At 36.5% G+C, this 12,082-nt stretch overlaps 1 protein-coding gene across 4 annotated transcripts in view; it reads left to right on the forward strand.

The window, feature by feature from the left end:
• The window catches only part of dennd2c.L (DENN/MADD domain containing 2C L homeolog), a 39,935-nt gene that overhangs the window by 15,293 nt on the left and 12,560 nt on the right, over positions 1–12,082 (forward strand). For 3 of the 4 annotated variants that reach the window (XM_018246354.2, XM_041581893.1, XM_018246353.2), the window contains exons 2-5: positions 8,773–9,962; positions 10,561–10,709; positions 11,100–11,212; positions 11,584–11,754. In XM_018246354.2, the coding sequence (XP_018101843.1) occupies positions 9,127–9,962; positions 10,561–10,709; positions 11,100–11,212; positions 11,584–11,754 (1,269 nt within the window). In that variant the 5' untranslated portion in view covers positions 8,773–9,126. The remainder of the gene's footprint in view (positions 1–8,772; positions 9,963–10,560; positions 10,710–11,099; positions 11,213–11,583; positions 11,755–12,082) is intronic. The other variant, XM_041581892.1, reaches the window with a different exon arrangement.

The raw sequence follows: 12,082 nt of genomic DNA on the forward strand, positions 1-12,082 counted from the left end.
AAGGATTTTAATCCAACGATCGAAGGATTATCCTTCGACCAAAAAAATTTAGGAAAGCCTATGGGGACCTTCCCCATAGGCTAACATTGACTTCGGTAGCTTTTAGATGGCAAACTAGGGGGTCGAAGTTTTTTCTTAAAGAGACAGTACTTCGACTATCGAATAGTCGAACGATTTTTAGTTCTAATCCTTCGATTCAAAGTCGTAGTCGAAGGTCGAAGTAGCCCATTCGATGGTGGAAGTAGCCCAAAAAACACTTCGAAATTCGAAGTTTTTTTACTTCGAATCCTTCACTCGAAGTTAGTGAATCGGCCCCATACCTCCCAAAATTTTGGAAAAAAAAAAAGGGCCAAAAAAAGTTTTTGACCATGCCCATTTTTGTGGCCACACCCCAAGCATTCCTTAGCAGTGGGACTTAATGTGCCAAGATCCATCACTACAAAATTAAAGAAGGTGAGGGAGGAGTTGCATTACACCATGAGCCTAAGGAGGGGTTGGAAATGTATTTTCACAGATATACTACCATGTCTGTGTAAAAAACAAATTGTATATTTTTGTTCTGTTATTTAAATTAAGATAGTGTTTATGCACCTTTTCTACATAAGCCCAACTGAATGAGCTGATGTCAGAAAGAGGTATTTTTCTCCTTTTTAACAGTCCCTTCATAGCAGGGTGGTAGTCATGCTATCCAACTTTGCAAGTGTGATGATACAGTATTATCCTACAATTAGTGGTTGTTGGACCTTTTCAGTTCAAGCCCACCCTTGGAGGGCCAACCTTTAGTCAGGGCCCCACTTAGCTCACAACGAAGTTACAAATGTATAAAAAAATATTGCTGTATCAGCCATTGTTCCTAGACTATCTAGGAAGTAAATCAGTGTTTCTGATGTATCTATTCTACCCATGTTTACGCTAAGCCCCCTGCCACTACTGCAGCCACAGGCCCACAGTTAGGGAACCACTGCTCTAAGTTCTTGGGTTCAATGTCCATAGTGTGCCCATATTCAAATAAAACAAAATGACTTTTTTTGCCTGGTCATGTGCTTTCAGAAAGTGCCAGCACTTTAGGATGGAACTGCTTTCTGGCAGGCTGTTGTTTATCCTACTCAATGTAACTGGAGGTGTCTCAGTGGGACCTGGATTTTTACGATTATGTTCTGTTCTTATATCTACCAAGGAACTGTTATCTTGTGTTAGGGAGCTTCTATCTGGTTACCTTCCCATTGTTCTCTTTTTGGCTGTTGGGGGGGGGTGATATCACTCAAATTTGCAGTGTAGCAGTAAAGAGTGACTGAAGTTTATCAGAGCACAAGTCACATGACTGGGGGCTCCTGGGAAACTGACAATTCAAAATTAAATATAAAAAAATCAGTTCACTCTTTTGATGGATTTCAGTTCAGATGTCTGCTGGAGCAGCACTATTAAATGATGCATTTTGAAAAAAACATGTTTTCCCATGACAATATCCCTTTAAATATGTTATCATTTGGAAGGGTCATTTTAGATTTAGGGCATCTATATGTATATGCTGTATATCATATAACCATGGTATTTATCTGGCTCCTGGCCGCTTATCCAGCTTATGTAAATACACACGGTACCAACAATATCACTTGTAGTTTAAAATTATAGGTATTTTGTCAAGGATGTTTTCTGGTCAAGAGGACCTGCTAAGAAGAGGCCCCATGGCTGATGTCCTTTTTTGCTTCCCTAAAATGTCCCTGCCCTACATAACTTACCTGGGCAGACATTCACTGCAGTACTTTAGAGACATTATACACAATTTACATCATGATAACTGGCAACCCCTATTTTAGTTTATGTTTTCAAGAAACTTAGTCAGTACAACTGAGCTGAACTAATATAAGATTCATACTGGAGACAAAATGAAATATCAATGTATTTGGGTTATGGATTGAAAAAAATATATCGTGGTAGCCTGAGGAGATTTTTGGTGGTTTGTGATGCTTTTTTATGTTGAATCCTAGTTAGTTGAAAGCCTACGTTTGTATCAGTTTCGGATGTAGTTAAATCACATTTTTGTCAACCAGATACTTTTCCTTGTATGACTAATATAATCTCTATACCGTGCCTGCCACACCTGTACATTATATTCTGGAATGAACTCCTATTTTAGATCGTGTTTATTCTTGCTCTGCCACACAAAAAAAACAGATTTATTGGTTTCTGCTGAAAATGCTTTGAAAGGAGATGTGGCTGTGGGCATAACAACAGTATAAGGCTCACGCGATCCTTGTACAGAGACCTGCAAAGGAACCTCAATATAACAGCACAAGCATTTGTTCTAGTTCTCAGATCTTCTGTCTGCCATGTTCACAAAACTATATTGCAGGGGAAGTTCACAGAAATAGCACTTGGCTCTTATTTGATTGAATTGTTTGGCTTTGGCTTTCAATGTGCTTTGAAGAAATTACAACAAACCCCAGCAACCAGAAAGATGCTTGACTGTGAGGCTAGAATTTTACAGTTGGAATTCTTATTTCTGATATTTGGTAAAGGCTGTACAGGAAAGGTGGGGTGGTAAGAAGAGGGAGCACTGTATCTGAAACAGTATGCTGCTGCAGTTAATGTCTTTATCAATAGGGATGCACCGAATCCACCGAATCCTTCGCGAAAGATTCGGCGAATACCGAACCGAATCCTAATTTGCATATGCAATTTATGGGTGGGAAGGGTGAAGCATTTTTTACTTCCTTGTTTTGTGACAAAAAGACACGTGATTTCCCTCCCTGCCCCTAATTTGCATATCCAAATTAGGATTCGGATGCGGTTCATCCGGGCAGAAGGATTCGGCCGAATCCTGCTGAAAAAGGCCGAATCCCAAACCGAATCCTGGATTCGGTGCATGCCTATTTATCAATAACATTCAGCCTTCCAGAATTAAGCAATTGAATTTCAGAATGATCTGTAACATATAATCTGTAACCCTAAAAAATAGCAGTCGCCTAACAGGACAAACTAGAAAGTAACACCCATTGCTTATTAACACCCTAATTTAAACACCACGGCATGCTATACGGCTCTGAAGATGTATTTCATTAATTAAATGGGAGATTATGTTATAAAAAAACAAATCTGAACATAGTGTTCAAGCTTCTAAATGAGTACAAGATGACAGTCACTTTCTTTTTTAAATTGTCCCTAGCAAAGCATCTATTAGTCACCATTATTCACTAGGGGTTTTTGTGAGATGCCATTTTTAATGCTGTGTTTCCATGGCATTGCAAGCAAGACCATCTAGAAATGATCAGGTGAGCTGCAAGTTTCAAGTTTTTTGGTTTTTTTTGAAGATTTTCTTAGAACACTAAAGCTGCATTCAATAATAATCGTAATAAACATAAGTTTTTATTTTTTGCTTCCATGTTGGCTTTACATTAGGTCTAAACACAGCCAACTGTGTTTATGGTACAAGTAAGTGCTCATTTACAAAGCACAATCACAATTGCACATGCACAAAGATGGTTGAATTTGTTGCATGAATCAACTCAATTCATTCAATGTACTTGTATATAAAGTACTTTAATGGCAGCTATAATGTGATATGAAAGGTGTCCCTACGATGGTGGAATAAAATGGTGGTGGAAATTAATGCTTGGGGTTATTTACTGAAATCCGAATTTATCTGATTTTTTAAATAAAGAAAGCTCAACCAAATGCCCATCCACAATTGGACCTTATTTACTATTAAAGGGGAACTATTGTGAAAATGAAAATTTAATATAAGCTTCAACATACTGAAATAAGAAACTTTCTAAATACAATCAATTCTGCTTTGTTTCTGAAATAATCAAGTTTATCTTTACTATCCCTCTCTCAGCATCTGTTTCTCTCATTCTGTCTTCATGCAGCAGTTGAGTGGCAGATACTCATTGACAGATCCAATATATCTTATATGAGGCTCCCTTTCCTAGCAGATGTATTAGAGCTCACTCGGATAACTGATTCGAGTACAAACAGAAATGTAACAAAAAAACTACCTTTTCAACAAATTCTGCATGTAGAGAGACATGATGTCTGGTGATTTTAATAGAGTGAGCACTAATACATCTTCTAGGCAATAGGAGCCCCCCCTATAAAGATATATTGGATCATTCATCTGACACCCAACTCCTGAATGAAGACAGAATGAAGAGAAACAGATGCTGAGAGAGGAATAGTGAACATAAACTTGATTATTTCAGAAATGGTACAGAATTTTTAATTGATTGTATTTAGAAAGTTTCTTATTTCAATATGCTGAAGCTTATATAAAATTTTAATTTTCTTGATAGTTCCCCTTTAAAATAACTTGGAAAAAAAACGGATTGCCGAAAGACTTCTAATCATAGGAATTTTTTCTTTTTCATTGATTGATTTCTTTGGTTTATCAACCGAAAACCACAAAAATGTTCAGATTATTGGGCTAAACCAAGCATAGACCACACTATCTTCAAATTGTGTTAGGGACATGTGCCATTGACTTATACAGTACATAACCTCGACATGTTTGAGATGCTGGGTTTTTGGATTCTGACTTTTTTGCAGCATCGTGGTATAATAAACCTCGAAAAATTTTAGGTTTTTTTCCACTAAAAATGTTAGTGTTTTGCCCAAAAAACCTTGACCAGAAAAAAAATCGAGTTTAGTAAATAACCCCATGTGTTCTTACTATTATTCTTACATATATCATTATTACATTACTACCTAATTATTTGAGGATTAAGGATTTTTGAGGATCAAACTCAGGATAAATGGAAATGTTTTATTAGCTGATGCATTCGATCACCCATCTTTGGTTATCAATAATAAAAATAGCTTTTTAATAGCAATTAGTGTCTATGTTGCCATTCCGCATCCTAAGGAAACAAGTGTTCTTTGCACACTGATAACTTAGAAGAAAGTACTACTTTGTAGCCAGTTATTTATATTCCAAACAATTCACACTTGTAAATGTACCCTCAAACTATTTATTTTAATTGTAAATGAATGGGCTTCAGAAAGTTTTCTTTTTTAATTAAATTGATTGGGTATAAAAGCATTCCCTCCCTGAGTAACAAGTCACTCACCATATTCTAATGTCTGAGTGTCCAGTGTCTTCTGCCTGGGGTATTATTTATTATGTTACATCTTTATTTAAGTTTGATTTGTCCTTTCAAATGTCCCAAGGTAAGACATTATAGAGCTCATTTACAACTGCAGTTGCGACCATTTAAAGATGGGTGAATCAGAAGCATTCTTAATAAATATTAGCTGCAACTTGCACCAGATTTCCACAATCAAGGGATGTGCAATTGCTTTCATTTTGATCAGACACAATAATAGCATGTGAAAAACTGTGCTCGGCCGCAATGATAGTAGAATTGTGGGAAATGAGGCTGCATTGTGGGTTATTGCACTTTGCGCACTTTTGCAGCCATAAATGAGCCATTGTTTCTATTTCGGTAAACTTTTGTCGTTCACCTCTATTTGTGTCAGGAAGGAAGTGGTAGTTGCCCTCTCTAGGTCAATAAAGAAGCATATTGTGTGCCAAAATCTCCTCTACTGCATTAAGTCACATTCTGTTCTGTACATTAAAAGGATGGTAATACTCAAACTCCGCAATGTCAAATGTAACTTTCATAGCTATGTTTAGAAATCTAGGGCTGAAGATTAAACTTCAACTTTAAATTTACTTTAAGTATGTTATAGAATGGCCAATTCTAAGCAACTTTCAATTGGTCTTCATTATTTATTTTTATTATAGTTTTTTAGTTATTTGCCTTTTACTTCTGAATCTTTCCAGGTTTCAAATGGGGGGGGGATACTGACACCATCTTGAAAACAAATGCTCAATAAGGCTATACATGTATTGTTATTGCTACTTTTTATTACTCATTATTCTATTCAGGCCCTCTCCTATTCATCTTCAAGTCTCTTATTCACATGATTGCTATGGTAATTTGGACCCTTACAACCAGATTGCTGAAACTGTAGACTGGAGAGCTGCTGAACAAAAAGCTAAATAAATAAAAAAAACTAAAAATAATAAAAAATGAAAACCAATTGCAAAGTGTCTGAGAATATTACCCTCTACATCATAGTAGTTATCTCCAAGGTGAACAACCCCTTTAAGGGGATGTGGTCTGATATGATTGGGTACGTGGCCAGCCAATTGGATCTATAATTGAAATTACACAGCAATTACACAGCAATGCCCTCTTGAAGTCTATACAGAGAGACACCATAACCATGTGCCAAAAATGACAGATTGACCTCATATGTAAAACAGCAAATCTGCAAAGAATACACACATATTTATAACCGTGACACACAGTAACATCAGTATAAATATGTCCCTAAATGTAGGGACTATTATTCAGCTGTGAGCCAAGTTACAAACACAAGTGTATATTCACTTTGTAGTAGGCTGCAGCAGTTTCCCATATCCAGTGGTGCAACCAACCATAGAACTTTTTCTTGGTTTTCATGACCGCATTCAAAATAGGATGGAAAGAGAATTGGCATGGAAGAGCACAGTTTCATAGTGACTCATTAAGGAAGCGTGCAATTAAAAACCCAAATGATCGCTCAGCCTGATACACGTGATTGGGAAGTTATTTTGTAGCAAGAACAGATACTGCCCTGACTTGCCTCAGAAACTCACGTGAGCCACAGTTAAAAATGTCATTTCAATAAGTGATCACAATATTTATCCAGAGAGGTGCACCTCTGCTACCATAACATTTGTTTAAAAAAAGGAACTCATGTGACATATCGACTGAGTCACTCATGATTAATAAGCCACCTCGGAGATCTACTGTTAGTAAAGACTTTTGAAAACTAATTGCTGATTGGTTGCTCCCCTTAGCTGCGCAGACATCTAAGCTTAGAGGTATCATTTATTCAATTCCAAAATAATGAGAGATGTAGACTCCATTTTTTTCGAAATGCAAACATGTAGTAAAGGTTTTAATAACCCTAACTGTAAAGAAATTTTAGATGATATACAATTCCTATTGATAAAACAATGTAAATCCTGGTGGAATCTTCAGTTCTTTATGATATAAAAAGCTAATTCATTGGAATTCAAGGTAAAAATGTGTTTTTGAAAAGATTTATTTAAAACTAGAAAAGTGCAATATTTAGTTTTTTTCCCTCTGGATCAATTATGTCCCCTGTAAAAATACTGGTGACGGACACGATTGTCCCTGAAGATTTTATGTGCAAAAATGTTTGGTTTATTAAAAAGGAAATATAAACTTGTATTTAACATAAACCCAAGCTTTTTGCTGCTGTACTTGATAGAACTTTTGGATTTTTTTTAGTTAAAATGACTACATATGTATTTGTTTGAAGGGTTTCTCTATATGGGTAATTCTAATGCCTGCCCCTGGCAGGCAGCAGGGGCACCATATGCTGTAATTTCTATTAACAGAACCATTGCTGTTTCCCATATTCTTTTCCTTCAGTTATCAGCTTTCTTGTTGATGGAAGTCTTTGCTTGTAATACCCCTGCAATTTATCTGTGATTGTAGCCACCTCTCCTTTATCCCAAGAAAAATATGGCGTAGCAGTTCTGCATGTAATTCAACAATTTGAGATGAACTGTAGGATTAGGTTGTCTTGTGAGGACAGTGGAAAATCGGAACCCACAGGGACATATTATATTACTTTCTACTCTGTGTCTGAACTAAGTTTGGCCTAGGTATGGAAGTGCTCAATATACACACTAATTCTGCCAGCTCAAATGATAATGGCTGTTGTGTAAGTCTGCAGAAATTAACAGTAGAATTGCTTACACCACTTAACCAATGTTCATGTATGGCAGAATAAGAGCAAGAGTTCGGAGAACTGTCAAGATCCTGTAAACCACAGGGTTTTTTTAGTTTGATGTTCTGCTTTAGTCCTCTCCATTAACTGTTACTTTTGATAGGTGAATTTATTCGCCAGGCATGGATTCACGGCGAATTTCTGCATTTCACAACCTGAGAATTGTTTTGCGAAACTGCTGCAAAAATTTGTCAGTGAAAAAATTTGCTGCTACAAAAAAGTTGCTTGTGTAAAAATGGTCATGTCAAAATAATTTTGATGCCCATTGACTTCAATGCATTTGGACAAAAAAGTTGCACGTGTAAAAATTGTCGCGTGCATAAAAATTGTCACGTGCCAAAATAATTTTGATGCCCATTGACTTCAATACGTTTTGCAATTTTTTTGCCGTTTCGCTGATTTTTTTGGTGAAGTACTCCTCTACCACAAAAGTAGAATGTTTTTGAGTAACTAATTACTATACTAATTTACTGATACTGTACTCCGTGCAATTACTATGCAAAAGATGGAAACAGAATTTTTTAGTGTAGTGAAATGTGTTTTACTGCAACATAGTTACATAGTAAGTTAGGTTTAAAAAATACACACGTTCATCAAGTTCAACCATTTATGTCTATATTTAACTACTAGTTAATCCAGAGGAAGGGAAAAAAAACCCTTCTGAAGCCTCTCCTATTTGCCTCAGAGGGGGGAAAAGTCTTTCCTGACTCCAAGATGGCAATCGGATCAGTCCCTGGATGAACTTGTACTATGAGCTATCATCCAAAACTATGTATTCCCTCACTTGTTAAAAAGGCTATCCAACCCCCTGTATATGTTAGCTTCTTTGTAAATGATTAATAATTTTTTCAAGCCATGTCCTTCACAATCCGTTACTTGTGATGTGAACACTGCTAGCATTGTTACTTCTATTGGAACTCTTATCTGTAGAACACGTTGTAACAAGATGCATTTGTTTTTCAGCAAGACAGCTGTGATTGAGAGACTCCGCTATCCAGGCTGCTGGCCAACATTTCTGAGAGAATGTCCATTCTGTAAGTTCAGAAAGAATTGGTTCCTAAGTGAACAGAAAGAGTCCAGCTTTGGAAGCTTTATTGTATGCCGCATTATAGGATAACTGCCTCAAGAAGATAAGCTTGGTTCGTTTATAGACTTTTAATTTCACTTTTCTTTCAACCAGCTCACACAGTTACATTGGATAATTTGAAAAACCTAGACTGTTGTACAAGATTCTAATTTTATCCAGAAAACATATCTGGATCTGGGGAAGTAATTCTCTGAACCTCTTTTAACAATGAAGTGTTTGTAAACAGGGAAATGCCTGTGATGCATACCATGGGAAGCCCAGAATGTGGCTTTTCCCGATCTTCCCAGCAAACTCTTTCCAGGAGTCACTGCAAGAACATCAGGCAAAAGATCTCCCATTGGGAAGGAAGAACCAGCAACAGCGGCTCCTGTGGAGACCTTCTGAATATTAAACCAGAAAGTCCTCCTAAAGATCGCAATGCATTCACACGATCGACTGCAGAAAGACTGGGTGACAGGAAAACAGGTCTGCAAAGAACTAGACAGTTTGACCTGGATTTCAGGGAAGGAGGCAGGGGCAAAAGATTTGATGGGGAAAATAAAAGAATAGCTAAAAATGATTCCAGTATATATGAGGAGGATGAGCTAGAAAGTAATTCTTCTTGTTTTAGCGGAAAAGAGAATGAACATGAGTATTTAGACCCAGATGAACTTCCTCCAGGGAATTTTTATACATCCCCAGGGATGTTCAAAAAAGGTAGTGTAATTTCAGAAGACAACTTGAAGGAAATGGTCCTGGAATTTAAAAAGAAAAGGGGACGAAGCTATTCAACCGATGGAGATCTTGATTTGAAAGGTTTAACAAGTCAAAATTTTGCAATAAAAAGCTTGGAAAACATTTATTATGATTCCGAGAGATTGAAAGACATTCCTTCTATTAACCCCTTACCGAAGCCCCGAAGGACATTTCGATATTCTACAGACCATCACCATGAAGAGCGTAAAGACTATAACCACCGAAGAAGGAAGTCTGTGGATGAAAGCGACACAGAATCTTCTGATCCTTCAATTCCACCTCCAGAACCAAAAAAGACTGGGAACAGGAAACTCAGACCTAGATCTAAAAGGTCAGTATCTGCTTAGTGTTCGTTATCAAAGTAGTGTTCATTGTAAGTGTTCATCCGACACATGTAGGGGGTTATTTATCAAAGTCCAAATTTATCTCAATATTTTCTGCTACAAACTCCAATCAAATCCGCTCTGGGTTTTTACGCTTATTTATTATTGTATTTTCCCGAAATTTTGTTTTGCGGGCAATTGCCCGAAACCCAGCGCACATCAAAAAATCATTGGGACTTCTCCCATTGACTTATATGCAACCTCGACAGGTCTGAGATGCCAGATTTTCAGATAAAGACTTTTCCATCTTCTGGGTTTAAAAATTTCTGAAAAATTTGTGATTTGTCTGAGTTTATGTAAACAAAATCACGCATTTTTCGTGATTTTTGCATTCGGAGTTTAGTAAATAACCCCCGTAATCTGTTACACACACAATAGCATATTCAGAAAAGTATATTAAATTAATCAGTTTGAAAAGAGCAATACCAATAATAGGACATTTTTTTTTACCCAACATAAACCCGTATTGATGGCAACAAAAAGTAACTGGTTTTCATCATGACATAGACATTAAATAGTGCCTGCTGTGAACTTTTCTATTTCTAGGAAATCATTTGAATTTGAAGATGTTCAGACATTCAGACGGTTAATTCATCACGCAAATCACCCCGAGATCTCAGAAGAACCCAGAGAGCCTTCAAGATCTGCTCTGTACCACACAGTGTCAGAAGACAATATCTATGAGGATATTATGTGTAGGTGCTTTCTTATCAGTCTACTCTCTTCATTATGTCATTTTTGAATCTAATATGGCAAATTGTTTTTAAAGGGCACAATTTATTATGGATGTGAACTAAAAATTATTTTAATAAACGCTTATTAAGTCTTCTGATTTTTCTTAGCCAGTGGCATCTTTTTCATAGTTATTTGCACACATATATATAATATTTTATATATGCATAAATATTAAACTTAGATTTTACATTTTTCAGGGGACCAAAAGAAACAGTAAAATGTGGGCAAGCATAAAATGGGGGAATGTAAAACTGAGGCTTCACTAGAATTTGTGTGGACTGCAAAAAAACAACTTCAAAATGCAGGAAAACTTCACTAAAAGCAACATTTTCTGCTTGATTTTTTTTTAGATCCATCTAAGGAGAATCCTTATGAAGACATTAAAATATCTCCTTTACCTGTATGGCGTGTCCCATCCATATGGAAGCTACCACCGCCACGACGCACCATCAAAACACCAAAGGTAAAACATAGTACATGATCAAAGTTCTGACCAATCTCAGTTGACTGTTAATGGCTCAGCCATTTTCTTTAAATTATCTTTAATAATTGAAGACCAGACGCAGAAGATCTTTTAAGTACTTGAACTCTGCTTTCTCCAGTTTTCATAAGCCCTGTAATGGTTCATTCTAAGTTACTCAATTTCAGATCATATGCAAATGATTCAAGATTCTTTATATTATCATTCTTTATATCAGTTATATATATAAATTATATCATGTTTTTCGAATTTCTTAAAATATGGTCTGATTATTCTAGGTTATGAGTGATCAGATTGTAATCTCTATAATAATCTCTGTAATTCTAACAGAACATTCTAACTTTTTTTTTAAGATTCCATCAAAGCCAAATTTTCTGAAGAGACAAACGTTAGAACTAAAAAGCACAAAACTTTATCTTAACAAAAAAGCACCAAAGGATTCAACCCTTCCAGTAACCCTAATGGAGTGGAAAGTTTTCCGGAGTGGAGGAGAGTCAACTAAAAAGAGGAAGGCATTCCCCCGGGTATGTCAATGCACAAAAAGTCAATACATGGCTTAGGGTTAACATTTTTTGAACCTTTGACTTAAAGAATTAAATGAAAACTATAGTTTGCTGGCGGTGCAAGATTTGTGCTGGGTGGTAAATTGCATACATTTTGCTAAAAGTTGCACCCACAATGTCAGGGTCAATGTGCTGTGGGATGTGGATGTCCACATGCATGGCCCTCACTTGCAGGATTCAGTAGGAATAATAGCAAGCACCTATTAGTTCAACAGGCAAATAGAAACCTGTACTCAAGAGAGATGTTAAGTGCAGGGTTCTAGTGATGTGTGGGTCAAGAAAAATTCAA

Source organism: Xenopus laevis, chromosome 2L (assembly GCF_017654675.1).
Source record: "Xenopus laevis strain J_2021 chromosome 2L, Xenopus_laevis_v10.1, whole genome shotgun sequence".
Taxonomy (NCBI): domain Eukaryota; kingdom Metazoa; phylum Chordata; class Amphibia; order Anura; family Pipidae; genus Xenopus; species Xenopus laevis.